This window comes from Rhinatrema bivittatum, chromosome 9 (assembly GCF_901001135.1).
Source record: "Rhinatrema bivittatum chromosome 9, aRhiBiv1.1, whole genome shotgun sequence".
In the NCBI taxonomy this organism is placed as follows: domain Eukaryota; kingdom Metazoa; phylum Chordata; class Amphibia; order Gymnophiona; family Rhinatrematidae; genus Rhinatrema; species Rhinatrema bivittatum.
In genome coordinates this window covers 15,175,071-15,193,371 of record NC_042623.1, presented here as the reverse complement: position 1 = coordinate 15,193,371, position 18,301 = coordinate 15,175,071, and the positions used below count along the sequence as shown (strand labels likewise).

General features: G+C 50.0%; 1 protein-coding gene across 7 annotated transcripts in view; it reads left to right on the top strand.

Annotated features, from left to right (window-relative positions):
* The first annotated feature begins 7,720 nt into the window (after positions 1–7,720).
* Positions 7,721–18,301, top strand: part of GATA3 (GATA binding protein 3) — a 35,274-nt gene continuing 24,693 nt past the window's right edge. For 5 of the 7 annotated variants that reach the window (XM_029616051.1, XM_029616049.1, XM_029616048.1 and 2 more), the window contains exons 1-3: positions 14,632–14,820; positions 15,160–15,570; positions 17,300–17,803. In XM_029616051.1, coding sequence (XP_029471911.1) covers positions 15,330–15,570; positions 17,300–17,803 — 745 coding nt within the window. In that variant the 5' untranslated portion in view covers positions 14,632–14,820; positions 15,160–15,329. Of the gene's footprint in view, positions 7,858–13,911; positions 14,229–14,631; positions 14,821–15,159; positions 15,571–17,299; positions 17,804–18,301 lie in introns of those variants that run through there. The other 2 variants (XM_029616047.1, XM_029616046.1) reach the window with 2 other exon arrangements.

Here is an 18,301-nt window from a genome sequence, read left to right as displayed (position 1 = left end):
GTGGAATCCGAAACTGAATATAAATCAGGTGCATCCCCGGTTCGGGTCTCTCCTTTAAATGGCGTCTGTGCGTACCGCGTCTATATCGTTAGATGTACGAAGCTGCCTGATCCTCCTTCCCAAGTCAGGAGGTTCCGAAAAGGACTAAAAAAAAAAAAGTTTGGAAAAAGGAAGGAAACAGGGGGCAGGAAGGATTTGTAAGGCTGCTTTTCTCCTCCCGACACGGGTCACTGATTTCTCTCTTTGATCAGATATTAATCATATTCTGCAGCAAAGTCATTGAACTCCGCAGATCCAACATTGATTGAAAGAAAAAAAAAGTGAGAGCGAGAGTGGCCATCAAAAGCCAATCCAGCAGATAGCGCACCTCCGGACTGAAGGTCCTGCGCTCTTCTAGCGCGGGTCTTGTAGGTCAGGAGACTTCCGAAACCAAACGCCTGCTTTCATGGACCTTGCTTGCTTGCTTTAAGTTAAGAACAGGGTTTATTTTCACTCCACCTGAACACGTTACTTCCCTAAAGAATGTGCCTGTAAACCTTAAAGAATATTTTTTTTGCAGGTGTTAAAAACAATAATTTCAGAATCTGACTGAATTTCAGCCTCCATCGTCCCCAGCCACCTGAATGCGTCTGCTTAGGACTTTCACATTCTTGCACTTGTCCAAACGTTTAAACCGTGTGTTACATATGTATATATTACTTCTCTATATATTGCTTTCATTCTTTTATGAATTCTTTTTAAATCTTGCTTCTGAACCTGGTGCTGGTGGGGGGTTTTTTGGTTGTTGTTGTTCCCCCTTTGTTCCCCCGAGCTCCCCCACAAGTTTAAAGTCCCGGGCCCCGGGAATGGCCTAACCGGATCGCCCTGCCCGCTTGCTATTTGATATTTGCCACCGCGGTGCAGCAGACACCGCGCAGCTCCAGCCTGAAAGCGAAGCTCTGTGAAAGGGGGGGAGCTGGGGAGAACCTGATAGCTGGAAACCGGCGCTCCCCCAAGCCTTCCTGGCCGTATCAGCCCCGGCTCAGGAGTCCTGGCAGCGCCAGCAAGTCGCCAAGCGCGGGGGGAGGCGGCCTCAAACCTTAGCTCGCAAGGTCGTTTTTCCTTAACTTTTTTTTTTTCCTTTAACCTTTGCAGACTTTCACAGACGGTCATTCATGAAGCCCCCTCCGCGAGCCCTGCTCACTAACGAGACGGCCAGATTGAAGAAAAAGTACAAGTGAGAGACTTACAGAGGGGGGGGGGGGGGGGGGGGGAGCTCTCCTGCTCCACGGCTCTGACTCCCTGCCCCGAAGAGCAGGACAGTATTCCCCCACCCCCTTCATTTCCCACTCTTAGACGTCTGCGATGTTTCCCTCCCGATCACATTTCAGTATCTTCACCGCACCCCGGTTTCCTAAAAAGAAAACCGTAGCTGGGAGGTATAAGAGCTGGGGCGATGGCCTTAGCGCTGCTCTCCACCTATATCTACGCAGAATTTAATAACTATGGATTTAAAAAAAAAGGCCAAACGTGTTTGAATTGATAGCCGCAGCCTTATAAAATATGAGTTCAGCTGAAGGGGTTTGTGCACCTGGGGCAGTAATGAATGATTCAGGAAGGGCCCCCGGTCCCTAAAGAGAAGAGCAGACTGCTCTTATAGCCCAACAGTAATAGGCCTTTTAATCGCTCAATAGATCCCCAGATAGTGGCTGAATGACTTGAAAGGGTTTACAGTTACATGCCAGACACTAACCTCATTTTGCCACATCAGAAATAATGAGTGTGCCTGGGGGGGGGGGATGGGAACAGAAAGATATCAATATTTTCGTGAATAAGGGGGAGAATCCCTAAATCGTTGGGATCCCTTTTGCTCGCATATCCACCGTTACCGTTATTATCCGCGCATAATTTGATGCTTGGATCCATCCTAACCCTATGAATCCAAATTGCTTGAACACCATTTGATCTTTCAAGGCGCGTAATTAAAATCGCCTCATTTTATACAGGCGACATCGAGATGCACTTATCTGTTTCATCTTTGCACGATAAGTACGGGGGAGGGAGGGAGGGTCGCTCCCCGCACGGTTTCACCGTCGGGCAGGCAGAAGGGCAGCAATTCTCCAGTCACCTCTCCTGCCCCCACGGTTCGGCCAAAGTCACTTTTTTTTTTTTTTTTTTTTGGAAACTCTGATTATTTCTCTGGTTCGCCCTCTCCCATGCGCGCGCAGATCGGACACAAAATAGCGCCCGGGCACCGAGAGGCTGTTAAATGAAAGATCCGAAGTGACAGACAAAAGGGGAGGCCGACAGATGTGCATCGGGCTAATTACAGCTGCGAATGGCCTGCGAATGCATCCGGGCCCAGAGAGGGAGACGGCGAGATAATCCGGGAACACCGAATGCTCCTCTGGGGACGGGAAGTGGGGCCTTCTCCCTCGATCCTAATCTGCTCGGACTGGAGACGGGAACAGACCTTGACCTTCCTGGAGAGAAGTTGCAGAAGATAAGGCCGGAGGGATTGGAAGGTATTTGAGGAGAAGGAGGCGGAGGCCACCGAACCTGACAAATATGGCCCCCGAAATCGGTGAAAATGTGCAGTGCACTGTGCACGGGGATCCGGATTCATGGAGCCAGGCTCGGGCAGCACCGAAGGAAAACTTTTCAGCAAACTGCCAGAAGCTCTGTCTGGGAACAGCTTTCTAGCTCGCTTCCCACTTCTGAACTTACTGTACATTTTCACAACAATACGATCGCGTCCACAGCCCTGGGGTTTCCTTCCTTAAATAAATAAATCACGCAAAATTAGGATCTTACAGCCCTGAGAATATAAAAACCACTTTCGGTCGATTTTGTTAATCGTACCAGGGCCAGAAGTCATCCTAAGCCCCCCCGAGTCCCCCAAAATACTTCCCAGTTCAGTAATGAACAAATAAAGGGGGAATTAATATATCAAATCGCAGACGTCTCTTTAAAAAAAAAAAAAAAGGTTACACTCAAATATAGAAAAAAAAGGGGGAAATTCAGAGCTACCGAGCGGCTCTTTCCGTGCCTGGAGACCCCAGGGCTCCTTGCACCGTTTCCTCTATTTCATTGCATCCAAACCGCTGCAGGGGGGCATGTGCTGGCCACACCCTCACACTTCCAGGCCAGAGGCAACCAAAATGCGCGCGGATTTCCCAGGCACTGGCGTTCGGCGCGGAACGAAAATCCTGGCCCCCTGGGGTGAAGTTCGCCGGGGCCCGTCCGCCCTGCAAAACGTCCCTGAAACTTGGCAGGGGCGACTGCACCGAAAAAGCAAAAAATAAGCCGGAGCCGAGAAAACGACACGAAACCGCCACGGAGACGTCTTCGGTAAGAGGAATCCTGGCAAAGGCAGAGGCTGTGCTTGCTGCTATTACTTAAAAGAGACTGTAAGTTAAAAATTAACCGTTTTGAAAGAAAAAAAAAAAGCACAGAAAACGGTATTAAATCAAAGAGAGAGCACCACACGGTGTCCTTTGAATTGATCTTTGATGATATTTTACCAAAAAAACTAATTACACGCGCACACGCCAACCTAGTGGGTGAGAGGAGCGAGGTTTGCTGGAAGAATATTATTAGCATAGTTTTTAGATGCAAATAATACAAAAAAAAAACAAAAACAAACCGCAGGTCCTTCCTGGGTTGTTGTTTGTTTTTTTTTATGATGAATTATCGTTTACTTCCTTAAATAAATAAATCACGCAAAATTAGGATCTCACAGCCCTGAGAATATAAACACCACTTTCAGTCGATTTTGTTAATTTCAGCCTGAAATTGACACACTAATTAAAGTGGGCCGTGGTAAAAAAAAAATAAAAAAATCCTGCAAGATTATATTCTTCCTTTATCAGATCTAACATATTTTCCCAATTAAAAGCTGCAAAAGGCAGTTTCACTGTCCCCAGGATAAAATATAAGGACCCCCTTTTCTCACAACATCAGCCATCACTTTCTCCCATCAGATTCATTGTGATGTATTAGATGCAATAAATTATCCCATGTAACAAAACATTGGGAGCTGAAAGGCTGATAATCTGGAAAGCAGAGATAAGGATTCATTATTCTAAATCATTATGAATCCAACGTTGCCTCTGACTCCCTTCTTAATCAGCTCCTCTGATCCTGGATATGTGAGCAGCGCAGATAAGGAAGGAGTCATTTATAATTCTCCACCTCGCCTAATATTTTAAAATAAAGTCAGAGGCAAGAAAACGCCGTAAAACAAGCAGGCGAGCACCGAATGAAAAATCGCTGCTCTGCTATTCTACCCGCACTCGGATTTAATTAAAATTTTCGACTCCACGTGTTCCAGTTTTTAATATACATACTTTGTATGCAGTATAACGGAGCTAGACTTGCAAACGAAGTTACTTTTGCTAGATGCAACGTGTTCAGTTTTTTTTAATCATTTGAAGCACTTAATTTGCCAAAGTTCTTTTTAAAATTGCACAGGTCAATAACATAACGTTGTCTCCCTTGAACAAAAAAAAAAAAGCTGCACGGGATCACAAGTCATTCATTTAGCATTAGCCTGCATTAAAAAAAAAAGCAGAGGCCATGCAAGAAACCAGCAACACCGCGTTGTCTGAATGGTAGCCATAACGAAACCCGACTAGCCTTACATTTTGACAACAGGATCGAGTAGATGTCTATGATGTAGGCGTGCAAAATATATTAGCCACAATTCTTTAGAATCGTTACAGCCAGCAGTAATGTTAAAGGTGTTTCCCGGCGACGATGAAACCCAGGATGCACCACCGGGCCCATTCAGACCGGTTACTGATATTTAACCTCTGGATTGCCAATCGATTTTCCTGAAAATAAACCTTACAGTTTGATCTCAGCGCTCTTTTTTTTTTTTGTTTTGTTTTAATCAAAACGACTTTTACTTTTGATGCAAAGGATTCTACCATGAATATTAAGATTTAAAAAAAAAAAGGAGGCGTTCCTTCTATGAATCGGTAGAAAGCGTTAACAATTTTACAAATTCTCATTTCAGTGGACGTCCCGAATACCTAATGCCCCGAAATAAATAGTTGTGTTTGTTTAAAATAGGGGCGGTATGACACAAATTGAATTATGACTCAATTAAGAGGGTACGAATATACATTCAACAAGGATATAATGTTGCTTTTTTTTTTTTTACATTTCGATTCCGAATCCCCTCCGAAATCTTAGCACAGATTTTAATAATTCATGTGTGCCCCTCGCCTTTTCTCGCTTCCTTTGCTAACGTTTGACCAAAACCTGTGAATGAAAGGTAAGCACAACACGTAGCAAGCGCACATCCTTCACCGTGTAAGCAGCACACATTCTGCTTTTTCTGGGCTGCATGCAGGTCCTTCAGCCTACAGAAGAAAAAAAAACAAACGAGTCTTCTGCATAGATTCGTTTGCAGCCGAATTCTCTTTATTGCCTTAATTGAATCTGTTCTCTAAAGATAGAATTGCGCGCATCAGATGACATTTCGCCTTTCAGAGAGCGCCGTTGAGCATGGGGGATACGAATTTCTCAGCTCAGCGAGGAAACGCATCCCTGGAAAGTATTCAAAAGCAATCGGCTTTTTTAATACGCGTAGGGAAACCGCTTCCTCTTTCGCTTCTATTTTAAAGCTCCAGCTGTGTCACTTGCTAGCCAGCACCCCCCCCCCCCCTCTTCCGATGGACGTTAGACGTTTTAGGTTGGGGGAGACTCCTTCCTGTTATGTTGGGGGTAAACTCGTCGGCCTTTTTCCTATGCAGGGCACCGTTTAATTAATTAAGCAGGGGTGCAGGAGAGCAGAATGCACGCATTCCGGCCGCGCAGCAGAAATGATATTAAGCTGCTGAATCAAAATAATGGGAGTGCGCGTCTCTCCGCTGTGGTCCCTTCAGGAATAAATCTGCCACATTTCCGTCCGCCTGCCGTCCCGGTCCTGTCACACCTCAGGACAGTCTGAGGGCGCAGGAGGAGATTATTATAACCTCCTGGTTTGCCTTCGCACACCGCAGTCCCGCGCTCTGGAAACCGAAGCGCGGACCCTTCCGAATCCGAGCTGCCTTTTTTTTTTTTCGTTTCGGAAAGGAACAATAATAACAATATTTGGATGGCACTAGGAGATGCCTGCAGGAAGAAACAAGAGAATGAACGAATTGGTAGCACCACTCAAGTGCCTTACTAGTGGTTCCTAACCTGTCCAATCAAATAAGTAAGGATGCTGAATTTTACCTAGAGTAACAAAAAAAACAAACAAAACCCAACACATTCACATGTTGAGGAGCGAGACCTGGTAATCTTCTGTCTGGAGAGGAGCCGAGAAGCTGCGGGCTTATGTCTGACCCGCTAATTCTTGGCGTGAACGCTTTATCATCTCCAGCCTCGGCACTAGATATTAAATCCGTTCTCGTCCCGGCAGCTCCTGCAAACCAGGGGCACGGAAACCCACTAGAATTATTTTCCTTTGACAGCTATAGGCAGCCACAGATTATTTTTTTTTTTCTGCCCAATGCATTTTCATAAAATACAGGAAATAAGGCCGGACAGATGAACATTATTCGTTTGTTTTGTTTGTTTGTTCGCATAAAAGATAAGGCGGACCGTGCTTTCCTTTAAATCGCAGCTGCGTGCACACAGACTCCTTCCCACCTGCCCAACCTAAAAGCGGATTCTCTGCAGGCTCGGATGCTTCTCTTTGGACCCAGCTAAGAATCCCCCAACGAGGTGGTTGTGGTACAGGGAACTAACTGTCCGGACTACACAGGTCCCCTGGGTCACGTGCCGACTCCATCTTGGGGTGACTCCCAAGCTGGGGCTGATTTAGGGCATCAGAACCTACAGAGTCCACTTTCTCGGGCGAGCAGGACCAGGACCCGGCAGCATGGTGAGGCGCGGTGGACCGAAGACCGCAGAATGATCCGGATATTTTAAATATGTCACTTTATTCCGGCTCTGAGGAATAAACGTTTAACCTGGTCGGGCCGCATCCCTTCAGTCTCTCAATACATTCAGCCAACTGGGTGCAATCATTTCTATTTCTGCACAGGCTGCGGAAAATAAAACACAAGAGAATATAATTGCATCAAAAGAATGTTGTGGGTCCTTTTTTTTTTTTATATTCTAAAGATCCAGATTTATCACTTGATAGCCCAACCCCACCTCCCTCCCCCAAACAATCGGAAAGCTGCAGTTGCTCTCTTGCAATGCCCGATTGTCCTAATCCCGGAGAATTCCCGGGAAATGTCTCGCGGTTTTACCTTTGCATCTGCAAACCCGGTTTGTACGTTTGTGCAACCCCTCGCCTCTCCCCCCCGTGCACGGAAGGAACGACTTCTTATCCGGTGGGGGTGGATGAGCTCCGCGTGCTGGGGGCACGGAGGGCCGCGTTAATACCCTCCGCCACTTTTGCACGCGCTCTTTTACCCCCCCGGCTCCCGCTATCTGCCACCTCATCCGTCCTCCTAAAGTCAGTGGTGCTTCTGCCTCTCTACGTTTTATTTCTCCGGGGAGCCATAATGCTGTTCTGATCAGTTTGGAAAGACAAAACCAGCCTTCCGTCTGAGCGAGAGAGCCCCTGGCACACAGAGGCCCGTTACGTGTGTCACTCTCTCTCTCTCTCACACACACTCACACTCTCTCTCTCTCTCTCTCCCCCTCTCTCCCGACCCGGAAGAGCTCAGACCCCATGCACGGGCAGAGCATCACAGAGCAGCTATTTTGGCTGTGCTGGAGCAGGCACGTCAGCCCAGATTGTCACTGCTGCTGCCACCTTCCCAGCGATCGGTCGGGCATTGGCACCTCGGAGCACCCGAAGCCCTGCACAGCTCGGTGACTTCCTGCGTCCCCTGCACAGCTCGGTGACTTCCTGCGTCCCCAGCACAGGTCAGTGACTTCCTGCGTCTCCTGCACAGCTCAGTGGCTTCCTGCGTCCCCTGCATAGCTCGGTGACTTCCTGCGTCCCCTGCACAGGTCAGTGGCTTCCTGCGTCCCCTGCACAGCTCGGTGACTTCCTGCGTCCCCTGCACAGGTCAGTGACTTCCTGCGTCCCCTGCACAGCTCGGTGACTTCCTGCGTCCCCTGCACAGCTCAGTGACTTCCTGCGTCCCCTGCACAGCTCAGTGGCTTCCTGCGTCCCCTGCACAGGTCAGTGACTTCCTGCGTCTCCTGCACAGCTCAGTGGCTTCCTGCGACCCCTGCACAGGTCAGTGACTTCTTGCGCTGCCTTTGCGCCCGCACCCGGAGAGCCTTACCCGCCAGCACTTGGGCAGGCGCGTTTTTACCTGCTCCTGGCTCTGCAGCCAGAGGATGAGGGGCTAGCAAGAGCCCGTCCCTGGCCACCGTGACCAGTGCCCATGCTGCATGCGGGCGGGCACTAACACATCCAGCTGTGAAACTGAGAGCTGAGATGTGCCCACTTGTAAAATCAAGATCGGAAACATTCATTTGAGGGTTGTTATTTGTTTTTTTGTTTTTTTTCCCTGTAAACCGTCCTGGTGGGGAGGAAATAAAATCTAGACGAGCTTCCTAAAGATTGGATGTGACTGCTAACGATTTTACTCAGCCCTAACGAGATTCTTATTTTTTTCCTGCAAGCTTTACGTGAGGGATATTTCGGCATCTTGGGCACTGCGAAATTGGCAAATACTGACTGGCGCGTTTCTAAAAAAAAAACAAAAATAAAAGACAATCTAAAAATAAAATAAACTAAAAAAACCAAAACAAAACAAACACGTTCTCTGCATTTGTTTCAGGAAATCACTCAGCACTATTAACTTCCATATTTTAGGATAAGAGAGATGCATGTTCATCATTATTTGTGGGCATGTAAGGGGGGTGTTTTGTATCAGAAGGGTGAATAATGTGTGTGAGGGGACGGATAGGGCTGCGGAAGGATGTTTGCAACCGGTTTAGAAAATGTTTCTTGAAGCTTACATAAAGCACCTGAGTGCACAATCTCCTACAGTAACCCGGCTCCTATATTTAAAAAAAAAGAAGCTCCAGAATTACATAATGACAGGTACCCAGGGTATATTCATGTTATTTAGAAAGGAACGGGAGGTATTCCCATCCCGGGCACAAAATCCATTGCCTGCAATAAATTCCTCGCTTACCGAAGACAGGAAGGACCTCAAATCCTAAAGATGCTGCTGCCTCTCCTAACAGGCACATAATTTGTCTGCTACATTGCAGGCAATGAAATCAGGTTTAATCTTCGCCAAAATGTGTATTCATTTTAAGTAATGGTCAGCATTACCGCAGAATCACCATTTTATAGCTTGCTTGTATTGTTCCGTAGCACAGAAAGCACCGTTTCATCTTGCCTTGCGAATAATTGTATTTAAAAAAACACGTTTTAAAAAAATCCCGCACACTGAATTTGCTTGCGGATTTTATTTTCCTGATCCCTGCAAAAATAGTGCAGATAAAAAGCTGAGCATCCATGGCGCAAATAGAAGATGTATCTCACATACACGCCCAGAAAAAAACAAACCCAAAACCCAAACCAGGTGCTCCGACCGTAAACCGCAGTCCTCCTGCAGCGCTTTTCGCACCCGTCCTGGTGGATCCTTCTTCTGTCACTCAAAATCGAACCCTAATGGTAATTAAAAGCCAATTAAAAGCCAAGGCCCCCCCCCTCCCCTAAGAGTTGCTGGTGAAATAGGCTGAAAATGACAGATGGGTGGCCAGGAAGATAGGGATCTGACATCATAACTAAACCCGGCGCCTTTCTAAGAGGAGCGGAGATTCGCACTTCGGTTTTGCAACAAGGATCCTCCTTGTGAGTCCCTCACATAAATGTGTTTATTTATTTACAAGAACTTATAACCAATGTTTTGTTCAGGGCTGGTGACAACTTAAACCCGTTTATTTATTTGCACACGAGAGATTGCATTCGTGCTGTCTGATGCTGCCTGCGTTTCTGCCTCGCTATTGTTTGCAGAGGTTTTTTGGTTTTCTTTGTTTGTTGTTGTTGTTTTTTGTTTTTGTTTTTTTAAAGAAAACTCAGGAGCCCATTTCTGCCTGCCCGGTGAGGTGATCTATTCATTACAGCCCTGCAGAGAGCATTTGGGGAAGGGGGGGAGGGTCGTGGTCTGAATTGCTGTCAGCGCCATTGCAGAGACGGAGGCTAGCCAGAAAGCCCACCGACTAGCCCCCTCGCCGCCCGCCCAGCTGAGAAGGAATAGGCGCGCATTTTCAGTACCTGCCGCGCTGGGGGGAGGTCTCCCAGGAGTTAGAGAATCCGGCGCGGAAAAGACCGAACCCGGTAAGGCAGAGGAGAAGCAGATCCTGGAGGTATGGGGTGGGCTGGTATTAATATGCAGGAAGGAGACCTACCGGAATTGTCTCAAAATAACAAAAAAAAGACGTTTTCATTTCAGGCCATTTTTTTCTTCCTACATTCGATATTTTTGGAACCTGTGCTGTTTTCCTGCTTTTTTTTTTTTTTTGCCGAGTGTTACAGGGACGATACAGTGATTGGATTTTTATTATTTTTTTTTAAATCGGATTACATTTTTTATTTTGAATCCTGCATTCTCACGTCTCTTTCCGTTCTTAGATACATTGTAAAAAAATAAAAATAAAAATATCCAGCAACCAAAGAAAACGAATGCAATTCCCTTAGCCCTTAAATGCAAAAGTAAAAGCAGCCACAAATGGAAGGCGCGGAACGTCTATATGGCCTTATAACAGACATCATTCATTATTGCCCGGATATAATACGGCCCTGATCGTTTCATTCAGCAGGGAAGCTGCAGCCGCTCGATGTCCCCGGGTCTGGGGGCTTCCTGCCCTGCACAATCCGCTCCTTATCCTTCGGGCAATAAGCGGCCTCTTTCGCAAGACTTGGTGGCCACCTGTACGGGGGGGGGGGGAGGGGGTCAGCCCTGGGCCCTGTCCTCCCCGTAACCCCCCCGCTTGTCAGCCCAGGGCTGTTTATACAGCTCTGTCCGCACCGTCCTAGTGCCAGGGTAACCCAAGCCCCACCGCCAGCGCTTTCAGTCAATGGGATTCAGGGGGGGGGGGTGTCTCCCTGCTCCCCCCCCCCGCCCCAAAGCAGAGGGCAAACTTCGTCCCAGGGGCAGAGATCCCCGGGCACAGGAGAAGGTCGCTGCTTTCTGCCCCGGGATTTACCCCTGGCAGAAGGGGCAAGTTTGTGGTTTTTGTTGTAGATAACGGGGGGGGGGGGGGGGGGGGGGGGGGGGGGGGTGGTGGCTGGGCTGCAGGGAATGCACCCCCTCTCCCCGCCGGGAAAACAAGCGCTCCGTGCCCATGTTTGACGGACAATGGGGTTTTAAGCAATAATCCGAGGTTTGCAAGGAAAGGGCCTGGCGCTCGGGTCAGATCCAGGGTGCAAAGGCCCTGCCCTGAGGCCACAGATCTATTGCCATCTCCTGCCCCCCACCTGCTGCGAGGGGCTTTTAACTCTTTCAGCCAGCGCCGCCTCCCCTCACTTCCAATTAAACGCTGAGGGTTGGGGCTCTTTTTTTTTTTGCTATTGTTGTTTGCTAATTGCTCAAACAATGCCGCCTATTAGGCCGGGGCTGCCAATTAAAGCCCAGCGCTGAGAGCGGCACCGGCGGCAGCGCCTTCACGCCCCAGCGCAGCTTCTTCTTCCCTTCTTCCTATTTCCATTTCCTCCCCTCCAATTGTTTGTTTGGGGTTTTTTTTTGCTTACTGTCTCTATTTCATTTTCTCTGTGCACAGTTTTCTTGCCTTCTTCCTATTTCCATTTCGTCCCCTGGAATTGGTTTGTTTTTTTTTTGCTTACTGTCTCTATTTCATTTTCTCTGTGCACAGTTTTCTTGCCTTCTTCCTATTTCCATTTCGTCCCCTCGAATTGTTTGGGGTTTTTTTTTTGCTTACTGTCTCTATTTCATTTTCTCTGTACACAGTTTTCTTTCCTTCTTCCTATTTCCATTTCGTCCCCTGGAATTGGTTTTTTTTTTTTTTGCTTACTGTCTCTATTTCATTTTCTCTGTACACAGTTTTCTTGCCTTCTTCCTATTTCCATTTCGTCCCCCGGAATTGGTTTTTTTTTTCTTACTTACTGTCTCTATTTCATTTTCTCTGTACAGTTTTCTTTCCTCGTCTCCTTATTTCTTCTCTGGTGTACAGTTCCCCTCCCCCACCTTCCATGTCTCCCTCCCTCTTATCCTTTCTTCATCTCTCTCTCTCTCAACCTTTCGCCTTGCTGTTTCTTCTCTCCTACAGGCCCCCTTTTTGTTGATTTTTGTCCTCCTCGTTGGTCCCGCATTCCTTTTTTTTTTTAATTCCTATTTGCATCTCTCCTCGGTTCTTTCTTTCCCTTTCACTTTTTTTTCACGGGCTATGGGACGGAATGTATTGGTTACTGTAAAGGCCCACTTACAAATGTTACTATAAATTAAAACAAAATCTGGAATCGAGCTTCGGATTTGTTTAATGCAAAATATCCCTGCGTTTCTCTTTCAAAAGCACTTGTGCATGAATTCGTTTGGCTCCCTTAGTCCGGTTTGATGCACAGAATTAAAGATGAAGAAAAAACAACCTTTTTATTGGACCTAACTGCATTTATGGAAACAAGTTTAATAGTAGCCCAGGGGCAACCGAACGTTTTTTCCCAGTCATTTTTCGTCGATCACTCAGTAGCAGAGCAAGAGCCCAGGCCACGCGCGCCTTCTCACTCTCACAGCTTTAGGGGACACAAATAACCGCGAGGACAGAGGCCACCGGACCATCCCATACATCCCCCTTGTTCTCTGCGCACCGGCTACCGTAAGGGGCACGGGGCGAGCAGGGCAGCCACCTGGCTCTTTGGCCCGGCCGTGGGCTTCCCCCGAACGGGCCTGGATGGAACGCTCGGCCCGTGACGTCACGGCCGCTGGCGTCGGCCTGGCTGGGCCACGCGAAGCATCAAACGAGCGGCCTCGCGCTCCCCCAGCCCCTCCTAAAGCGTCCCCTACGGGCAGCTTGCACGTGGGTGCAGCAGCTCAGGGGAGTCCACCTGCATGCAAAAAAAAAAACAACAACCCAACCGATCCAGTAAGAAGGAACCGGTTTCCCGGAGCCACAGTTCCGGTTCTGCTTCGGAAATACAGAACCCTGCCTGAGCCCTGGCGAAGGTGACAGCTGCCTGCCCCTTTCAGAAGCGGCGCTGCTCTTTGGGTTCGTGGCAAGGCCTCTGCAACCGGTTTCCGAGCAGCCCAGAGGCGGTTCAAAGCCGGTTTCCCAACGCACTGAGCTAGAAAGAAGACACGAGGACCTGACACAACCCTTCACCGCCAAATGTTGGTAGAGGGTATTTAATCTAAACACAAACTAATTCAAGAAGCTGAAACACGAAGGACTTTCTTTTAATTGAAGGGCACCAGTTTTCTTTCCAATACTAAAAACGGTGCTGAGTGTTTATGTTTGGTCTTATAGCAAATGTCAAGGAATAACCACCGCAGCTCCTCTCAGGCGAGAGGTTTTCATGTGCACCATTTAGACCCTGCATTTTGACAGCGCAGTCCCTGATCGACTGCTGCTAAAGTTCATTTTCACGGCCTCGCTCTCTGTGATCTCGGGGGCGTGCAAGTTATTTATTTACGTACGTACATATATTTTTTTTTTTTTGCAGGATAAATAAATCCCTAAAGCCTCCCCCGTGCACTCTCGGGAAAAGCGACTTGCACAGACCCGGCTCCCACCCGCGCGCCGCTAGGGGATGCAGTAAGTCAAAGCAGCGCGAGCAGGGGGCGCGGCCCCGAACGCTCGGCCCGCCCCGACCAATGGCCGAAGGGCGAGGCCGCCCAGCCCGGCCCGAGATTGGCGCAGCCGGCTTCCACGTTCCGCCTGGCGCCCCGCCCCCCTCCTTGCGGCCACTTCCACGCTCCTCCCCCCTCTATAGGTTTGCAACTTTTCTGGTTTGTTGGTTTTTGGTTGGGTTTTTTTTTTGTGCTTCTCTGACAGTTTGGGGTCGAAACTCAGGCGGGATCGGCAAACTTTTTTTTTTTTTTAAATCCCTGTTTTGTTAAAATTGCAGAGCCTTTGTAAATAAGTGCAGGGTTTTAGGGAAAAAAAACCCGATTGCGGCTTCCCTCTGAGGCCGTAGGTAATGCGATGCGTTGGTGGCGGCACCGGTCTGCCCGGCTGAAATCCTTCCTCTTGGGTTTCGCTCCCGCTCTGGGCTCGGTAAGCGGGGGGGGGATCCTGCCTGCTCTGGGTGCAGACGGATCCCGGGCTCCGGGCGCCGCGTGGGACGCAGACAGCCGGCAACTTGCTTCTCTCAGGTAAAGAGATGGAGACTTTCTTTCTCTGGGGTTTGGTTTTTTGTTTTCCTTCCACCGCTTCTCGCCCGAGCGGTTTCCTTTCACGGAGCCCGAGCCCAAAGGCTGCTGCTGCTCACTCCCTCGCCAGATCTGCCAACCCGAGGTGGGGGGCATCGGACACCTGCCCCCCCCCCCCTCCCCCGGGGCAGGCAGCGCATAACCCCCGCCGCGGCGTGAAATGCACCGAGCCCCGAAGTCGCGCGCGCGCGGGGGGGGCCTGCACCTGGCCTCCCGTCGCCTCTCCCCCAATGGGCGCCCTGGAGGAGGGAGCCGGCTCCCCCCCCCCCCGTGCACCGGTGCCAGGCTCCTCCCCCCTCGCTCCGGCCGAGGACAGTGGAACCTCCTTTAAGTTGCGTCGCGCCACGGCTGTCTGCGAGCATTGAGCCGCCTGGCGCCATCCTGCTCCCCCGGCCGAAGAAAGCCTGCACTGTGGTGAAAAGAAAAAAAAAGAAAGAAAGAAATAAAAGAGAGAGAGAGAGAGAGGCAGAAAAAGCGATCGGCGGGGCTCGGCTTCTGTGTCCCGGCTCCGCGAGCCAAAGCCCTCCCCGGGAAGGTGGGTCTGGCGTTTCCTTCTCGGAGGGGGGCCCCGAGCTGCAAAAAAAAAAAAAAAAAAAGCAACCCCCAAGAATAACATTTCTTTCGTTTCGTTTTCTTTTGGGGTTTTTTTTTTCTTCCCCAATTGCGCCTATGAATAAATATTTTGCTTTTATTGTACGGGGAGGGCAGGGGACGCCGATCGCGGGCTGGCAAGCTCGCAGAGAGCTTTCTTTTTCAAAATGAAAGTTACATTGAAAAATCGTTCTCCCTCCCCTTTTTTTTTTTTAATCTATCAGTTCTTTTTTCTTTAATCATCAAAGAATCAATTTGCTTTTTTTGTCTTTTCTTATCGCAGGTGATTCATGAAGATCCAATAGAAGAAGCCACTGTGGATTTTGTTTGATTTTTTTTTCTTCTTTCTAATTTTCTCTTCATTTTTTTGGACTTTTTTTTGTTGTTGTTGTTGTTATCATTTCAAAAGAGCGAGGAGAGCCGAGGGACTGGTGGTGCCCGGGCGAGCGAGCGATGGAGGTGACTGCGGATCAGCCTCGCTGGGTGAGCCACCACCACCCCGCTGTCCTGAACGGGCAGCACCCGGACGCGCACCACCCGGGGCTCGGCCACTCCTACATGGACGCCTCGCAGTACCCGCTGGCCGAGGACGTGGACGTGCTTTTCAACATCGACGGGCAGGGCAACCACGTCTCCTCCTACTACGGGAACTCGGTGCGGGCCACGGTGCAGAGGTATCCGCCGGCGCACCACGGTGAGTCCTCCCCCCCCCCCCCCCCGCCAGGGCTGGCACCGGGTCCCAGCAGCACCAGCCGCAGCCGGGCTGGGCGTGCGGAAACGGGGGAAGCTCCAGGCTGCAGGAGAGAGGCTCCAAAAAAAAAAAGCGATTCTGCTCCAAAAACTGCAGGCGAGAGGCGGGCTCCATCATTTGTTATGAACGTAGATTTAAATTAAATTATTACGTGTTTAAAGATTTTAAAGATGATATATATATATTTTATAAATCGTATATCTTATATATTATAAATGCTTAAGCCAACAGACGCACATCTCGCTTACAGGCCAACCGGACAGGTTCTCCTCTTTCCCTAGAGACTTTGCACATGGCCTATATTTGATGCTGGAATCCCTTTGAAAATTTGGCCCTCCCAAAGAATTGTTTTTAAATTGCCCAGTCCAATTTTCGGCCTTTTTAGCTGAGAAATTTAAATCACTTTGAAGCTGGGAAGTGCAGCCGAAGGGTGCAAACAACCTCCGTGCGATCTGTCCCGATCCCCAGCCCTGGATTATTCCCTCTGCCTCCGCCGTGCCTGGCAAAGCTTTTAAATGACCTTTTATTTCATTAGCACTGGTCCCTTTCATCCTGCTGAACCTGCTGGCCCGAGGTGGAAATATGCCCTCGCCACCACCTGAAATTATCTTGAGCTGTGGCCACTCACTACCTGAGTCCTGACCAATTTTGCTTTTACCCCTCCTCCTCTTCCTTCGTCGCCTCCGCTTTCAATATTGCGTGCAATGGTTAAGACCGTGGTGGCTTCGAGAGGCCCTGGGAGCTGGTTGAGTTATCTCTCGAGCTCTCTCTTTCTCAGTCACCCTTCCAATAGATCTTAATTTGATCTAAGCAGGCTCTCTGGAAGGTGTTTAACTGTGGTTAGGGAAAGTTAAAAAAACAGAGCCTTTCAGAAACTGTGACCATCTTCTGGAGCAAGCAGGGGGAAAACAAGTTTGTAAACCGCTCTGATCTCGCTTGGAAAAATCCATCCAGCATTTAATACATTAACCAATACTGTAAATGACACAATGTACTTTGAAACATAAAAGAAGCCACAGATACAAAAAAAAAAAAAAATCAATCCCGCAAGAAAAGCGATTAGGCTCCGCTCCCCGCAGTGCCTGATATTAAACGTTTAGTATAATGTTTTGTCTGCACGTCTTACAGTTAAATAAACCTTATTTGGAAAATGCACTCAAAAGTCCATTACAAAAAAAAACCAAAAACCCCAAACCAAATTCTAATAGGCATAGACAAGTGATCAGGTTTAGAGCGTGAGGGCTACCGGAGAAATGTGCGCGCAATGCCTTCTCCGGTGCAGAGAATGCGCGTGCAGGGCAGGTGAGTCTTACAAATAAAAACCGAAAAGCGGATCAGATTCCTGAAAACAAAAAAAAGGTTTTTTTAGTTTCACCTAATTTTTTCAAAGGCTTCACTATTAAAACCCGGCAGCCTGGCATCACAATACAACGATAAGAAATAAAATGCGTCCTTTGAGCCCTGAAGTTCCTGATCTAGCAGGGCCAATAGCGTTCTCTCCTCTCCCTGTCTGTTGTGCCGGAGTAGGGGAACCCGTTCTAGCTGGGTTCGGTGCCGGCTCCGGTTCCCTTTCCACCCGTGCAAGGAAAAGGGAAATCAAGCGCGATCGGCTGCAGTCCTAACCACTGACTTTCTTCCTTTTGTGTTTTTGTTTTTTTTTTGTTTTTTGCAGGGGGTCAAGTCTGCCGCCCTCCCCTCCTTCCCTGGCTGGACGGGGGCAAAGCCCTGGGGGGCCACCACGGCGCCTCCCCCTGGAACCTGAGCCCCTTCTCCAAGAGCTCCCTCCACCACGGCTCCCCCGCCGCCCTCTCCGTCTACCCCCCGGCCTCCTCGTCGTCGCTGGGCGCCGGCCACGCCAGCCCGCACCTCTTCACCTTCCCCCCCACCCCGCCCAAGGACGTCTCCCCGGACCCGGCCCTGTCCGCCCCGGGCTCCGGCGCCCCCGGCCGGCCGGAGGAGAAGGAGTGCCTGAAGTACCAGGTGGCGCTGGCCGACGGCCTGAAGCTGGAGGCGCCGCCGCACGCGCGCAGCACCATGGCGGCGGCCCTGGGCGCGGCCTCCTACCCCTCCTACGTGCCCGAGTACGGCTCCGGCCTCTTCCCGGCCGGCGGCCTCCTGGCGGGCTCGCCCGGCGGCTTCGGCTGCAAGGCCCGGCCCAAGACGCGCTCCAGCACAGGTAGGGGTTGCTCCGATCTCCGCCTGCTTGGGGGAGGGTCCCGGTCCCGGTCGTTTGAGGCTTTGCTTGCTTTTGTTGCTTCAGCCAGCGCCGGAGAGCACGTGCGCCGGGGAGAGAGCGGGAGCGCGGCCCGGGCCCTTCCGGAAGTTTAAGGGAGGGGGGAGAGGGCGGGATGGAGAGGAGCCGCAAGGCAGGGGCGCATCGCCGATCCCGGGCCGGGAACCCGAAGAGGGTCCGGATGCGGTTACTTAGACCGAGAAAAAGGAAAACAAACCCCACACACGAGAGAGAGAGAGAGAGAGAGGGGGGAGAGCTGAAGGAGGAGGAGCCGCCCGAAGATAATAATGCAACATCCAGGGAGGGAGGGAAGCGGGCCGGGTGCTGACCTCCAGCCTCCTCCCAGGGCACCGACCCCTAGGCGTGGGAAGGAAGCCGCGGCGCTGGGCCCCGCTCCCCGCGCTTCAGGCCCCCCCCCTGCCTGCCGGGTGACTGCAGGCC